At 44.1% G+C, this 17,285-nt stretch overlaps 1 protein-coding gene across 1 annotated transcript in view; it reads right to left on the reverse strand.

Moving 5' to 3' along the window:
• CDH23 (cadherin related 23) overlaps positions 1 to 17,285 on the reverse strand; it is a 542,121-nt gene that overhangs the window by 196,106 nt on the left and 328,730 nt on the right. Inside the window, exons 11-14 of the mRNA XM_042780917.1 lie at positions 13,520 to 13,525; positions 11,465 to 11,614; positions 10,834 to 10,996; positions 10,485 to 10,494 (exon numbers count right to left, since the gene is read on the reverse strand). Of these exons, the coding sequence (XP_042636851.1) occupies positions 10,485 to 10,494; positions 10,834 to 10,996; positions 11,465 to 11,614; positions 13,520 to 13,525 (329 nt within the window). The remainder of the gene's footprint in view (positions 1 to 10,484; positions 10,495 to 10,833; positions 10,997 to 11,464; positions 11,615 to 13,519; positions 13,526 to 17,285) is intronic.

The following is a 17,285-nucleotide window of genomic DNA, read 5'->3' on the forward strand; positions in this document are numbered from 1 at the left end:
GACTAGGCGGTGGTGGGCAGCATGGCCAGAAGCCTGCTGCCTGGCAGGGGCTCTTTAGAAGCTTCTTGGGGAGATTAGAAGATGATAGTGGGTGGGGGCTATCCAGGAGGCATGCCTTCATGACCACCATTTCCCATTCTTTTTACAGCAACTTTGGGAGGTATCACGACCATTTTGCGGATGGGGAAATAAAGGCTCTTAGAGGTGATGCAAGGAGCTCTGGTGATGTAGTGCCTAAGACATTTGACAGCTAGCCAGAAGGTTCATGGTTCAAACACACCAGCACTCTGCAGAAGGAAGACTGGGCAATCTATTTCTGTAAAGGTTTACTGCCTTAGAAACCCAAAGGGGGTTGCTATGAGTCAGAATCGACTCGATGGCAGTGAGTTTTTGAGAGGTGATGGCAGATAGACCAGCATGGGGCAAAGGCAGGGAGACTAGGCTTCATCCAGCTTCCCTTTAGGTCTGAGGTCCCTCAGGCATAGAGACCTGCTGCTGGAGCCAAATCTCAAGAAGTTTCACTGGGCTCTTACTGTGTAGTCTGCCCTGGGCAGATAACTTTCCTTCATGGCTGAATACTCACAACAGTCCCAGAAGGTAACCCATTAACCATTGCCATGGAGTTGAGTCTGACTCATAGTGACCCTGTAGGGCAGTATAGAACTGCCCCATAGGGTTCCACGGTTGTAAATCTTTACAGAAGCAGACTGCCTCATCTTTCTCCTATGGAGCAGTTGGTGGGTTTGAACTACCGACATCTTGGTTAGCAGCCAAATGCTTTAACGCCTTTGCCACAAAAGCTCCTTCCCAGAAGGTAGGAACCCCATTTGATAGATGAGGAAACTGAGGCTCAGAGGTAAAGTAGCCTCCCTGAGGTCACGCAGCTAGTAAGTGTGAGACCCAGGTCTCAAACTCAAGTATGCCCGATTTCAAAGCCTGTGGCCCTAACCCAACTCCATATTTCTTTCCACATCCCCATAGAGCCCTCGATAACTGCCCGGTGGGCACAGGGGGAGGAAGGCTGTGCCTTCTGCCTTCCTTTTCCAGGTGCTTCCTCTGAGTCTGAGCAGAGTGGTGGCTATACCTGGAATTGGAAAAACCAGTTGTCAATTCTGATTCATGGTGACCCACGTGTGTCAGAGTGGGTTGTGCTCCATAGTTCTTGATGGCTGATTTTTTTGGAAGGAGATCACCAGGCCTTTCTTGTAAGGCACTTCTGGTTGGGCTGGAACCTCCAACCTTTGAGTTAGCAGCTGAGTGTGTTAACTGTTTAAACCATGGAAGGAGTCCTGAATAGGTCTGGAGTCCTGGCCAAATCTCAGGCTCCCTCTTGGCCCTCAGGCAACAGCAGCCCAGCAAAGGGCTTCTGAAGTAAGGAAGCTGGGTCTCCTCCCTACTCCCTGAAAACCCCTCCCTCCATTCTCTTCTAGGGAATAGCCCCTTTCACCAAACCTGCCTGAACAGGAATCTGGGATATTCTGACAAGGTAGGGGTGTGCTTGCGGTTCCACCCAGATGCCTTTACTGGGGGGGCACTCACTCACCAGGTCGAAGGTGCGGACTGACAATGGCTCACCCCTGTGTCCTTCTCCAGTGGGTGGGACTGGGCTGAAAGGAACCTTCTTGCTCAGAGATGCCTGTGAGGTTGTGCCTTCTCCACTCCAGGAGCAGCCCAGCCCCCTGCCCTCTGAATGATAACCTCTGTGGTGCAGGTTCTCTCTGGAGCACCTGTGGAATCAGCCTGGGGCTCCTGATCTCCTGAAGCCACTCTGTCCAGCTCCTTCCCTGGTCTTGTTTCCTTATCCCCCTCCCTGTTCCTCTAGGGACAGATTACCCAATAAGCAAAGACTCATAGATGCCAATCAGACTGGACTCAAGGAAAAGCTAGCACCCCAGTGGAAGGGAACTGGCATAGCACTAAATGAAATTGACCCATTTGATGAATTTTGTATACGTTAACAATTATATTTCCTTTTTCATTTCTGACTGATTGGGTAAACCTCACATTCAGTTCTCTCTGGTCGACCACATCACAACACCAGTACCACTATGATCTCATGACTTGTGACATATCTGGTCCTGGGTAAAGCAAACCAAAAAGTGTCTTCAGATTGAGAGTATCATTGTATTTGGATTCTACTCTTTTTCATCACTTTTGCCCCTCATTGGCATCAGCATTAGTCCAGTGAATTGTGAAGAAACAGCATCAGAGGATGAACAGTGAGTGGACAAGTTTTTAAGTATTATTTCAAGACCAAAAACACTCATGAGATCTGTGAAGGGGCCGCCAACAAACATCATACAACAAACAAGTGAAATTATTTCCAACTGCCTTGTAAATAAATACTACAACTATCTCAGACCTGAGGAACAGAATTACATGTTCCAAATCTTTTTTTTTTCCTACTTTCTAATTTTCAAATATAAAATGGTACATTAACATTCAAATTCAAATGTAAAGTTTATTTAATAAATTTTATTTGTTTTTTACATTTGATTTGTTTTCAATCATTCAAGTTTATATGTTATGGTAGAACCAAATTTAAAAAGTGACAATTTTATAGCCAGGTAAAATGAAATGACAACAACTAAGTGGAGTGCAAAAACAGACTTGTAGAAGATGAAAAGAAAACGATTTGTGAATCCCTAAAGACAATTCCAAAATTAACTTCTTTTTAAAAACATAGTGAATCAGAAGAGAATTCTTCCATTGAATGCTCAAGTTTAATAGGTACAAATCGTTATACTAGTACTGCTGGTGCTGGAATTACTAACAGCAACACGAATGTAACAGAATTTGTTCCAAATTCTGCATCCACTCCTTGCTGTAGTAAATATTAATAATGATGTAGAAAGTTAAACTATTTAAGAATCTGAAATGTCCACACTGGCAGACCCTATAAATAACAGAAATACAGATCCTGATTTGTGGAATAGTGGAATAATTTTTCATCTAATGATACAAATTATTCCATTGAAGGAGGGTTAAGTGATGGTCAACATCACAATGGACTGTTTGAAAATTCATTTAGAAAATTTCTGGATGGTAAACAAACAAAGTTCTGCAGCCAGAATGTATTTCTAGGGGGCAACATTAACAGTGAAAATTATGAAATTATACGGCTAATTGTATTCTCCATCAGTTGGCTCTGCATATTGTTTTGTTTGTAAACTATTCAGTCCTAAATCATTTAATTCTCAATTTGCTATGAATGGATTTAGTGATTTGCACAACTCAAATATGATTGATAAACATGAAAACAATTCAAATCACAGAGATTGTATGCTGCCATATTTAAACTGAAGACATAGTTTTGTTTTAACTCATGAACTGGAAACACAAACTAATGAAGAAGGTCAGTACTGAAAAGGCATTTTTCAATGTGTTGTTGCAGTCATTAAAACAATCACTGAACGTGGACTTATCTTTTCAAGGAATAAAGGAAGTGTTTGGGTACTCACAAAATGGAATTTATTGCTGTTTGATCCATATTTAGCAGCACATCTCAAAATATGGTAACACAGGAAAGGGCAACCTATCATCTATCTAAAACAATATGTGAAGAATTAATAAACAACAAGTGATAAAGTCCGATGAACTATCTTCAGTAAAATAAATATAACTAGATATTTCAGGGAGCTCTGGTAGCGTAGTGCCTAACGCACTTGACTGCTAACTAGAAGACTGGTGGTTCAAACTCACCAGCCACTCCTTGGAAGGAAGGTTGGGCAATCTACTTCTGTAGTGATACTGCCTTGGAAACCCAAGGTGGGGTTGCTATGAGTCGGGTCCGACTCGACAGCACATAGCAACAACAACAACAGATATTTCAGTTTGTCTTTATATTCCACCTCTGATTTTTCTCATACAGATCAACTAAGTACTGTTTTAAAATACGCACCTCCAACAGATGGAAAACCTGTCAAGTGATTTATCACATTTACTAGCTTAAAAAGTCATACTAGTGAAGAAATTGCAAATCAAGTACTTCACTATTTATGTGAAGTTTGCAAAATTGATTTTTCTAAGTGCAGAGGCTAGTCCTATGACAATGCTGCCAATATGTCAGGGCATTATAGAAGCATGCAACAGAAAATTTTAGAACTTAATGAATATGCCATTTTCATACCATGTGGTGCACATTCATTTAATCTTGTAGGATACAGCACAGTAGACTGTTGTCTAGAAGCAGTTGATTTTTTTTTCTACTGTTCAGTTACTCTACACATTTTTTGCTGCCTCTGCTCACTGATGAGCAGTTCTTAAAACATATTTAGCCAATGATCAAGTATTAAAATGTCAGTCTAATACACATTGGGAAGTACATGTTATAGCAATGACTGCAATTCTGGAATCATAATCTCAGATTCTGGGAGCTCTGGTAGCATAGTGGATAAGACACTTGACTGCTAACCAGAGGGCTGGCGGTTCAAACCCACCAGCCACTCCTCGGAAGGAAGGTTGGGCAATCCTACTTCTGTAGTGATACTGCCTCGGAAACCCAAGGAGGGGTCGCTATGAGTCAGGTTTGACTCGATGGCACATAACAACAACAACAACAACAATCTCAGATTCTAGATGCCTTAGAAAATACTGCTGAAGACCAGACACAAAAAGGAGACACTAAAAAAGAAACTGAAAACGCTGCCAACAAAATGCAAACAGTAGGGTATAGATTTATGTTGGCTATGTGGAAAAATATATTGCAGCATTTTCATCGGACAAATCAAGCTCTCCAAGACTCAGAAGTAAATTTAAAGACATGCACAGATCTCTACCAGTCATTGACAGAGTATTTATATAATTTAAGGGAAGATGTTGAAAATTTTGAAAGCACAACACAAAAAACACTGCCAAATACTAATTATCAAGCAGTTCACCATCACAGAAGCATTTGAAAGAAACAAGTAAATGACAGAAGTGCTCCAGAAGTACCTTTGAGTGCCAGAGATGAATTTTAATAACCACGTACTACATATGCCATCATTGACACACTTGAATCTTGCATGAAAAGAAGGGTGAAAGTGTATGAAGTCCTTTCAAATAGATTTTCCTTCTTAAACAATGTGTATATACCAGATGAAGAATACATGAAGTAATCCAAAAACTTAGTGCAGGCTTATCCCAATGACTAAAATACAAACCTTTATGGAGAAGAGCAACAATTTCATTTTTATTTGAGAACTAAGTTTACAGATTCAGGGAAGACAAATTTTACTCATGTAACCACATACAATTTCATAATAAAAGATAAAATATAATGCGTATTTCCCAATGTTAAAATATCTTTATGCATATCCCTAACTTTACTGATCACAAACTGTATAACAAAACAGTCATTTCTGTCCAGAAAGAGATTCAAAAACCCTCAGAGTACAGCGATTCAAGAAAGACTTGATTCGTTATCCTTCCCCACTTCCCCCCCAAAAAAACCAAACTCACTGCCATCTAGTCAATTCTGACTCATAGTGACCCCCATTGGGTTTCTAAAAAAGACTGCCCCATCTTTCTTCCACAGAGTGGCTGGTGGGTTCGAACCATCAACCTTTTGGTTAGCAGCCAATGCCTTAACCACTACACCACCAGAGTGCCTTTCATCATCCTTACTCTGTATGAAAGTAGATATTGTTTGGCAGCTTAATTGTGATGAAATCATTGAAGAGTTTGTAAGAGCAAAGAATTGAAAGAAATGTTTTTAATTATAAGATGTTAGAGATGAAAGATCTATCTAAAAATAAAATATGTGATTTGTTGTAATATTGCTTTCTGATCATTAAATTTTCTTTTATGACATTTTTCATTTGTTCATTTTATAATTATAGCATTTATAATGAAATAAGCATCAAAATTGAAATATGAGCCATTTAAAACAAAATTGGTAAAAGTCAATTTTTCATTGTGGGAGATCAACAGATTTTTACATTGATTGTTGAAACAACTAAGTTCGCTGACTCATTTTCTTTATTGTAGAATATGTGGACCATTTGTTTGTAGAAAATGTGGTAAAACTCACTGCCATTGAGTCAGTTCTGACTCATAGTAACCCCTTCTTGAGTTTCTGAGGTGGTATCTCAATGGAAGTAGATTGCCCAGTATTTCTTCCAAGGAGTGGCTGGTGGGTTTGAACCACAAGCCTTATAGTAAAAAAATCTTTGTAGCCTGCATCCACTAAAAATTTTATAATCCAGTTCATCTCATTCCACTAAAATGGCAGATGCCACTTTTGCATTCAATGGCTAATATTATAATTGCATTTAAAAAGAAGTTACATCATGGATAGATAGCTAAGACACACACAAGCACACACATATATCTGTAAATGTATATATATAATTCAAATGCATGAGTAAGGGGAGGAGGAAGCACCACAGATTATCAGTGTTTTGGGCCCTCACATGCCTTAATCTGGCATGCAAGAGCACTCTCTGGAGAGTACTCTCCATTAATCTCTCGCCCCAGACTCCCTGTCTCCAGCACCACATCTAGAAAACCCAACCCAAGACACCCAACGCCCTGCCCCTTTAGCAACAACTCTGGAAGGTCAGCAGGGAAGGGCAGGTATTACATTCAAAGATAAGGAAAACTAATGCCCAAGGTCATCTCGCTGGTCAATGAAAGCCTCTTGTCACCACACTCATGTTTCCCAAACTCCAGCATCTGTACAGTATTGTGATTTTTGTGATGTCTGGGACCACTTGCAATATTATTTACTTTATACAATTCTCTTTAAATAAACTGATTTGTTATTAAAGGAAATTTATCTATGAAACACACTACTGTATATCATTCATAAATGGAAGGGGCCAGTTGTCATAAAAAGAATGTAGGTATAAAAAAATGTGTAACTATTAGAGTTCAGTGTGGCTACCCACAGAGACTAGTCTCTATTACTTACTGGTTACCAGGAGCAGGAAGGAAGGGGAACGAGGACATCATTGTTTAGGGGCAATGACCCTCTGCTAAAGGTGATGGAAAAATCTAGAAACAGGTAGTGATGATGGTTGAACAACATGATGAATAAAATTAATGTCATTGAATTGTACACATAAAAAAATGTTGAAGTGTTTTGTTATACAGACAGTCCCTTGGTTATGAATATCTGACTTACATACAACCTGTAGTTACGAATCAACACTCCCCCAAATTTGAGGTACATACTATGGTTTGTAAGAATAAATGGGCGCTACTTTGCGATGCACATCAAAACATTATTGTTATTGTATTATTCTGTTAAAGATGTTTTAGTGTATCTGGACGTGTTTTTAATGCTTTTTACACAAAGAATGAGCCACTATAGACTAACATTTGATTAACTGTTATTAGATCTAAACCATGCCCAACTGTTCTGATTTATGTATAAATTAGACTTAAAGACAGACTTAGGAACAGAATCCATTCATAATCTGGGCACTGCCTATATATATATATATATATATATATATATATACTTACCACAATAAAAACAATGAAACAGTGCCTGCCCATGTGCCACCTAAAATCTTCACAGGCTCAAGAGTGTAGATGAACTCCATGATCCCCATACACTGATGAGAGGTTCTCATTGCAGTGTGGACAACAGGGGGAGATGTAAAGGGACCTGGTTCCCCTTCCCAACTTTATAAAGTTTCAGGGCATCCAGCTTCTCTGAAGATCGTTGGGGCATGTATGACATCTAAACATCAAAACCATTTTGGAATCCATTATGTTCCTCACCTTGTGCATCTCCTGGGGGCTGTGAGTTTTATAAGCTTTTCTCCACTGTGTGCTGTGGGCCTAGCTTCCACTCATGCTTCACAGCTCTGCAGAGTGTGGGAGGAAGTGTGTACCTGCCCCATGTGCCAGGTGCAAATAGTGTAACTGGACTGGCAGCCCTGAGACTGGGCTTGAGACCTGGCCCTGCCACCACTTCTGGCAGGACACCAGAGAAATCATTGCTCCTCTCTGGGACCTCAGCAACCCTGTCAACAAAAAGGCTCCCAGGGCCTTTTGCTGCACTTTCTTGGAGCTCACTGTGGGTCTGCTTGAGCTGGGCCACTCCATGTCTAGGATCACATTGGAGTCACTATATTTTCCACTTCCTGCTGACCAGCAGTTTCTAGCAGCTTACTGCCTAAGAGTTGCAAAATTCCACTTACTCTGGAATTGGGGATGTGACAAGGAGGTGGGTGACGCATTGGATAGACCCAGGAACTGGAGCCTGGGTGGCTCAGCCAACCCTAGGCAGAGACTTCAGGCAGCCCCAAAGCCCCACAGGTTCATCTGCTGAACATTAGAGGGAAATTGGGAGAGGGATGAGAGAAGGTCAGGTGGGTACACAGCAGCCCTGGACCTGTGCCAGCTCTTGTGGACAGTGTGTTTGAGGGCCTTGAATCACGTTCACCAGCACCTACTCCCACTGCCAGCCCCAGACTGGACTGGGCTCGATACACCCATCCTTGGTGCCAGTGACTGGCCACATGCTAAATGCCCCTATCCCCACTGCATAGCCCACTGCTGCTCTGTAGGCTTTCCTCAAACCCTCTCTAGCACCGTAGGAACCTGGGACTGCAAAGTGAGAATCTCTATCCTCAGCAAGAATGTCAGGAATGAATCCCTGTCATCCACCAAGCTTGGATGTGACACCTGAGCTCTTGGCCAAGTGGCCCCAGTCCTGTGAGGAATGGAGCCTCTTCCCATTGTAAGGCTCCTGAAGCACAGGCTGCTTGGATGCCCTTCATCTTGACTTTAGAAGGGGGGGGTGGCTAACGATGCTCTCTTTGGGTCCAGAAGGCTGGAACCTCTGTCTCTTGCTGTCTGGCTGGACCCAGGAGGCTGAAGGAGGGTTTGGGGAGCCTCAAGCACCAGGTGATTTATTGCAGGGAGCACCTTGATGAAGGCTGGTGGAGCCAGGGACTGGGAAAGGCAGGGGGTGACGGAAACAGCAGCAGCAGCAGACTTATTGTTTATGTCTGACGGTCTGACTAACTAAACATCTGTTTGAAATATTAATAACTGTCAGATGGGAAGGGCCTAGGGGCTCAATACAGTTTCATGCCATCTGTCTATAAAGTAAACACATTTTGGAGTGGGGGCCCTGAAACTGGCATGCGATGTCTCTGCATAGAGTGGGGATGCAGCAAGAAATGGAAGAGGACTCTGCCCCAGGCAGGGGCAGCAGTGAGTTAAACTCCATCGCATTTACTGAGCACCTACTATGGGCAAGACCCTGAGCTTGTATAGTGCACGTCTACCACTTTGACTTGCTTGAATTCAGTCCCCTTTCTTCTCGGAACAGAAGCCCTTTTGGGAAAGTTTTGCTCTCCATTTTCTGCCCAGATAGTTTGGATGAGCTGACCCTAATCTAGGGGAAGTATGACACATTCATACATATCAGAGTCACAATGATTGGTTCTAGTATGGCTCACAAAAAATGGGGCCAATCAGAATCTGCTCTGGGGCTTTTTGTTTCATTGTGGTAAAATACATAAACCAAAAAACTAAACCAAACTCACTGCCATTGAGTCGATCCGACTCATAGTGGCCCCCTTTGGGTTTCCGAGGCAGTAAATCTTTACAGAAGTAGATTGCCCAGTCTTCCCTCCATGGAGTGGCTAGTGGGTTTGAACTGCCAACCTTCTGGTTAGCAGTCAAATGCCTTAGGCACTGCACCACCAGAGGTCCTTGGTAAAATACAAAGAACATAAAATTTGCCATTTAACCATCTTCAAATGTACAATTCAGTAGCATTAATTATTAATTACACTCACAATGTTGTGTAACTGTCACCACTATTTCCCAAACTTTTTCATCACCCCAAACAGAAACTCTGTACCTCTTAAGTAATAACTCCCATTCGTCATCCCCTCCAGCCCCTGGTAACCACTAATCTACTTTTGTGTCTATTCTGTGCCTATTCTGATAGCCCTGGGACTTTTGTTGGAACTACTGAAAATATTATTTTCCCACTAAACCAAAAAAAAAAAAAAAAAAAAAAAACCTCACTGCCATTGAGTCAGATCTGACTCACAGTGACCCCTCCTTGGGTTTCTGAGGTGGTATCTCTATGGAAGTAGATTGCCCAATCTTCCTTCAGAGGAGTGGTTGATGTGTTTGAACCATCAGCCTTCTGGTTAGCAGCCAAATGCCTTAGGCACTACGCTACCAGAGCTCCTTTTTCCCACTAGGGTTGATGAATTAGTAAGGAATAAGCCTAGAGGTGCTGGTGCCCCACTCTGCCAACTCAGAAAAGCAGGGCTCAATGCTGAAGTCAAATTTCTGCTCAACTGAGCATCTGGATGCAGCCATGCCTGAAATCTACACTTAACACTTTTGAGTTGTGTGAACCTATATATATATCTATATCTACCTATCTATCTATATAATACATATATATACATATTTTTTTTTGCTTGTATTACTTGGAAGTTTCTGTCCCTTGCAACTAAGAGTACTGACTGATACAAATGGACACTGGGAGGAGTCTCTGGTTAAAGGGAAAGTCTTACCCAAGGGCAGCTGGGGATGCCCAGAAAGTCTCAAGGAACCCATTCTTCCCTGGTGCCTGTCCTCAGATAGTGGGGCCTTCCAGGGCTCCTGGCCCACCCAGGCTTAGTCTTTATCAGGGAAAAGTGTCTTCAGCCCAATCTCATCTATTCTCAAGTTGGTCCCTTTTCCACTTTGCTGCCCTAGCCAAGGGAGCTCTATCATGAAGAGTCCCAGATACTTTAATATTCCAACAACAAATACCACTTTAGGGGTGTTGGGGCACCCCCTTCCCTGATTGCCCAGATTACTTAGGCAAAATCTCGCTGGTTTGGCCCCAGAGAGCTCAGCGGCCCTAGATGGGGGTGGGACTCACCAGGACTGTCAGCACAGAGGTTCCCACAGTGACATTCTCGTACAGGCTGATGTTGTACAGTGGCTGGCTGAAGATAGGCCGGTTGTCATTCTCGTTGATGAGGGTGATCTTCACCTTGGCATAGCCCACGTGGTCAGGCACACTCTCATTGGCAAAGAGCTGGGTGTGGAGAGCAGGGGGCCAAGTGAGCCGCCCCATATATTCCCCAAGCCCTCATCAGGAGGTGGCCTGCCCTACCCAGAGCACCTGGGCCAGTCACTACCCATCCCAGGTATATGCTACTTTGTGTTCATCTATCATTACTTCATAGGGCTGGGATGGCTACTAATTTTATGGGGATGGTTGGCTGATGGGGCTGGGCTGGTATGAGATGGGCATTAGAGGGTCTCAAGGGGACTTCGGACCCTGCAGTGATGCTTGGGAAAACTCTGCTCAATTCCTGGATATATCCTGTCCTTGAAAATGGGAGACCTTGCCCAGTCCTTGCCACTTTCAGTGGGGTTCTGTGAGCAGCCACATAAGGGAAAAGCGTGAGAGATGGCAGGGGGGATGTCAGGAGATGCTGTTACCTCTTGTCTTCCCTGAAATCTTCCCACCTGGCCCCAGAAGATGGGGAGTGGGGCTTACATCGAAGTTGTAGCGGTCCACGGTCTCATAGTCCAGTGGGATGGCCACCCGTATGCGGATGTCAGCTTTTCCTTGAACAGAGGTGGGGGAGATGATGAAGTGGTGGGAGTTGTTTCCCACCAGGTACACTTCGAACATGCTGTTCAGGCCCTGGGACAAGAACGGCAGAGAAACTGGTCAGCCAGGACACAAGAGTGCAAGTGCCAGAGCGTGAATAGAGCTGAGGGCACAGGAGGGGAGCTGGAGCTGTTTTGGTGGTGGTGGAGGGGTGGGGTGAGAAGAAGAGCAAGGCTTGCCTGTCCCTATCCCCCAGTGGTCCTACCCTGGCTTCCTAACCCACCTCCTTCCAGGTCTATGTGCTCAAGAAGCCTCCTCCAGTCCCTTCTCCCTTTATCATCCAGTCAGATGCCCGAAATATCCCTTCCAGGTAGTCCAGGCTCTTCTTCCATCTCTTGCTTCCTTCCTCTGACCCAGTGACCCCAACTGGGTAGGGGTCTGCCACTCGCAAGACCCAGTGGGAGACAGAGGAAAGAGAAGAAGGAGGGTCAGAGCTGTAGGCAGCAGAAGAGAGAAGAGATACACTGGAGTGGGCATGAGAGGTTGGAACGGGGAGGACTCCATGGACAAAGCAGCACCCCTTTCTCCTCCTCTCTGAACATGCTCTATAGGGAGAACATGAAATGGGAACAACCCAGAAGACTGAGTGGTAAGGTGAGCCTCGTGCTCCTCGCTGTGGCCAGTTTGGTGACCTGGGGGACCCTAGACCGAGGAGAGCATGGAGCTGCCACACCCATCATGCTTCTCTTAAATCCAGGTGTTTCTGGTCACTCTAGTCAGGGCTACGGCTAGGATCCAGAGCCCCTTGGATGCTGCCTGAGCTGTCCTCACACAAAGTTTGTGATGTCTCCATTGACCCAAGTCTCTGGGTCAGAAGAAGAGACCCCCTGTTGAAGGGAGGTACAGCTTCTTGACTCCCTGAGTCTGGCCTGCTTGGAAAGCAATTCAACTTCTTCTTCCTGCCTGCCTGTGTTGGGGAAAATGACCCCTAAGTTATCCCCTTAACCTCGGGGGGTGGCCTGTGGCTTACAACCAACCACTCCTGGCCCTGTTGCAGGTGTCCAATAGGTTACAACTGGGTGCCTGATGCCACATTAGTCTGCCAGTGCTATGAAAGCATGTCTTTCTCATTCACCCCTGGGGAGCCAATCCTCACCCAGTGCCCACAGGCCCTCTGGGCACACAAGTCCTTTCCTGCTGAACCTATGGTTGGCACAGGAAGCACACCCTCTCTTCTTGGCTGCCTGGGAGTGTTGAGGGGTTCTCTTCTGGAACCTGCCCCTGGTTCTGGTTGAAGTGGAAACGGTCTCTGCAAAGCTTCAGTTCCCACCCCAGACAGGGCAGGGAGCTCTGCCCAGGAAATGATACCCTCAGCCAAGCTTGAGGAATCTCAAGAGCTCTCAAGACCTGGCTCTTATACCCCAGGGCTGGTCCACAGGTGCTCACACATATTTGTTGAATGAATGTGTTTTTTCCATCACAAATTGGCAAAAGAGGGGCCCTTCTTGTCTTTAGCCTTTTCTCAGGGCCTGGGGGCAGGGCCTGTGCCCTGTGACTGACACAGAGGGTCTTGAACAAAGCAAGTGGGAGCTGAGCTCCTCTAGCTCCTCCTGCTAACCCTGGGGTCCAGGCAAGCAGTGGGGTCTCCGGAGCCCCCAGTGCAAAGCAGTTTCTCGGCACTGTGGGAGTAATGCTTCTCTGGCTGGTCACCGTGGAATTTCCTATTCTCCCTTGTGTGGAATCCATCCCATCAAACAGAGAGGATCAATTAAATGCCTGAAGGGGCACTGATAGCCAAAGCTGGCAGAATATGACAGCTCTGGGTAGGTGACACCAACACTTCTTCCTCCCCTGAACCTTGGGCCCTGGATCACAGGACCTGAGGGGGCCCAGGGAGGGTGAGGGGCTGAACTTCACCCTCTGAGAAGTCCCCTCCCTCCAAAGACCATGACTCCTCCCAGCCTAGCCCCAGCCCCAGCCTTTTGGAGGCTTACTTACCAAGTTCTATCAGTGGGAGTTGGTCAGTCAAAGGATATGGAGACAGAAAGAAGGAGCCGGAGAGGTGCCGTGAGGAGGAAGGAACCAGAGAAAAAATAAACAGTGAGATTCTGGGTCAGGTTAAGGGAGAGGGGCCAAGCTGGATCACAGGACCACACCCTGCTGAGAGGAACAGGCCCTCTGGCCTTGGATGGGCTATGTCTTGGGGGTCCTTGGAGAGGGAAGTATGCCAGTGAGTGGGGAGGCCTGTGTAGCCCCTACAGAGGGGAGGGCACAGAGGAAGAGGTACAGAGGCATGAAGACGATGATGCCAAAGGGGCCAGGACTGTCCCCCAAGCTCACTCCACCGTCACCTAGCCAACCACAAATATCAGGGAGTAAGGGGTGGGTTGGTGGGGAGGGCCATATCCCTGAGTCCTACTCCCAGGAGCTCAGACAACAACTCTGTAGGAAACAACCTCAAACTGTCCTGTTTTCATTTCCTAACACTGAAACAAAAAAAGATGATAAAACAGAAACACGGACAATTTTCAAATGGTCCAAAAGGGAGAACGGCACCTGAGTCTCCGTTTCCCCCTTGCCCCAGCCATCTGAGAACCTTCCCCAGTACTCTACTCTTTGGCCCCTTTCCCCAGGAAACTCTTGCCTATACGAGCATTATGTATATATGCTCCAATCTTGGATGCAAACAGCAGCACCCAATCGACACTGCTCTATGTCAGACTTTTTCTACTTAAAACTAGACCTTGGAGATCGTTCCATAACTGAATCTATAGGTAACACTGTTACCAACAACTAATAATAACATGTTGTTTTTATTAGTTGATGGTGAGTCAGCTCTGACTCATGACAACTTCATGTGCAATAGAACTAAGCATTGCCTGGTCCTGAGCCATGTTCACAATCATAGGTATGTTAAGTCCATTGTTGCATCCAGTGCATATTTTAAGTGCCTTCTAAATGAATGGCCTCATCTTTCAGCACTATATCAGATAATATTCTGTTGTGATCCATAGGGCTTTCATTGGCTAAACTTTGGAAGTAGACCATCAGACCTTTCTTCCTAGTCTGTCTTAGTCTGGAAGCTCCACTGAAACCTGTCCACCATGGGTGACCCTGCTGGTATTTATTTATTTATTTATTTAGCCTACGAAGGCAGCCCAGGGGCCAGGGGCTTGGAGGATGCTTTTCGCTTGGGTGTGCCTCTTTATTAAGGCAGGGGCCAGAGGTAGATGGGTCCGGACTTGGAGGCTGCTTTTCACTTGGGGGTGGCTCTATGTTAAGGCCAGGGCCTGAGGTTACCAGGCAGGTCCCGGGCTTGGAGGTTGCTTTTTCCTTGGGTGTGGCTCTATATTAAGACCAGGCCCTGAGGTAGGCAGGTGCAGAGGGGTTAGGAACAACTAAGGGAACAAACTTGTCTGTCAGTTTGTCATCCTGTGGTGACTTATGTGTTGCTGTGAGTTGGAGGCTATGCCACCATTTTGCAAAATGCCAACAGGGTTACCCATGGTGGAAAGGTTTCAGCAGACTTTCTGGGCTTAGAAAGACTTGGAAGAAGGAAGAGACCTTCCACTTCTCAAAGAATTGGCCAGTGAAAACCTTATGAATGGCAGTGAAACACTGTCTGATATATTACTGGAAAGCTTTATGAACAGCCTGAGATATTTTGACAGAGCCAGAAGATGGGCCCATCAGATCAGAAGGCACTCAAAATTTGACTGGGGAAGAGCTGATTCCTCAGAGTAGTTATGACCTTAATAATATGGATAGAGTAAAGCTTTCAGGACCGCCATTGGCTGATGTGGCATGACTCAAAATGAGTAGAAATAGATGCAAACATCCATTAGTAATTGGAACATGGAATGTACAAAGTATGAATCTAGGAAAATTGGAAGTTATCAAAAATGAAATGGAACACATAAAAATTGATATCCTAGGCATTAGTGAGCTGAAATGGATTGGTTTTGGCCATTTTGAATCAGACAACCATATAATCTTCTATGCTGAGAATGACAAATTGAAGAGGAATGGTGTGGCATTCATCGTCACAAAGACTGTTTCAAGATCTTTCCTAAAGTACAATGTTGTCAGTGATAGGATAATATCCATATGCCTATAAGGAAGATCAGTTAATACAACTATTATCCAAATTTATGCACTAACCACCAAAGCCAAAGATGAGGATACTGAAGATTTCTACCAACTTCTTTCTGCAGTCTGAAATTGACTAGACCTGCAATCAAGATGTGTTGATTATCGCCGGTGACTGGAATGCAAAAGTTGGAAACAAAGAAGAGTAACTGGTAGTTGGAAAATATGGCCTTGGCATTAGAAATAACACCGGAGATCACATGATAGAATTTTGCAAGACCAATGACTTATTCATTGCAAATACCTTTTTTCAACAACGTAAGCGACAACTATATATGTGGACTTCACCAGATGGAATACACAGGAATCAGATTGACTATATCTGTGGCAAGAGGCAATGGAGAAGTTCAATATCTTTGGCCAAAACAAGGGCAGGAGCTGATTGTGGAACAGACCACCAACTGCACATATGCAAGTTCAAGACAATTAAAACAAGTCCACAAGAGCCAAAATATGACCTTGATAATATCCCTCCTGAATTTAGAGACCATTTATGGAATAGATTTGATGTATTGAAAACCAGAGAAATTGTGGGATGACATTAAGAACATCATCCATGAAGAAAGCAAGAGGTCATTAAAAAGAAAAGGAAAGAAGAAAAGACCAAAATGGATGTCAGAAGAGACTCTGAAACTTGCCCTTGAACAGAGAGTGAAGCAAATGGAAGAAATGACAAGATAAAAGAGCTGAACAGAAGGTTTCAAAGAGCAGCTCGAGCAGACAAAGCCAATTACTATAACGAAAGGTGCAAAGACCTGGAGTTAGAGAACCAAAAGGGAAGAACATACTTGGCAGTTCTCAAGCTGAATGAACTGAGGGAAAAATTTAAGCCTTGAGCTGCAATATTGAAAGATTTATGGGCAAAATAATGAATCATGCAAGAAGCATCAAAAGAAAATGGGAGGCATACACAAAGTCACTGTACCAAAAATAACTGGTCAATGTTCATCCATTTCAGGAGGTGGCATATGATCAAGAACCAATGGTACTGATGGAAGAAGTTGAAGCTGCACTGAAGGGACTGGTAAAGAACAAGACTCCAGGAATTCACAGAATACCCATTGAGATATTTCAGCAAATGGATGCCCCATTGGAGGCACTCACTCAGTTATGCCAAGAGATTTGGAAGACAGCTACCTGGCTAACTGACTGGAAGAGATCCATATTTGTACCCAATCCAAAGAAAGGTGATTCCAAAGAATGTGGAAATTATTGAACAGTATCATTAATATCACATGCAAGTAAAATCTTACTGAAGATAATTCAAAAACAGTTGCATCAGTATATTGACAGAGAGCTTCCAGAAATGCAAGCTGGATTCAGAAGAGGACATGGAGTGAGGGATATCATTGTTGATATCAGATGGATCTTAGCTAAAAGCAAAGAATACCAGAAAGATGTTTATTTATGTTTTATTGCTATGCCAAAGCATTTGATTGTGTGGATCATGACAAATTGTGGATAACATTGAGAAGAATGGGAATTCCAGAACACTTGATTGTACTCATGAGGAACCTGTACATTTGAACAGAACAAGAGGATATTGCATGGTTCAAAATCAAGAAGGGAGTGCATCACAGTTGTATCATTTCACCATATTTATTCAACTTGTATG

This window comes from Orycteropus afer, unplaced genomic scaffold, assembly GCF_000298275.1.
Source record: "Orycteropus afer afer isolate SDZICR_OR568_19922 unplaced genomic scaffold, OryAfe1.0 scaffold00070, whole genome shotgun sequence".
Classification (NCBI taxonomy): domain Eukaryota; kingdom Metazoa; phylum Chordata; class Mammalia; order Tubulidentata; family Orycteropodidae; genus Orycteropus; species Orycteropus afer.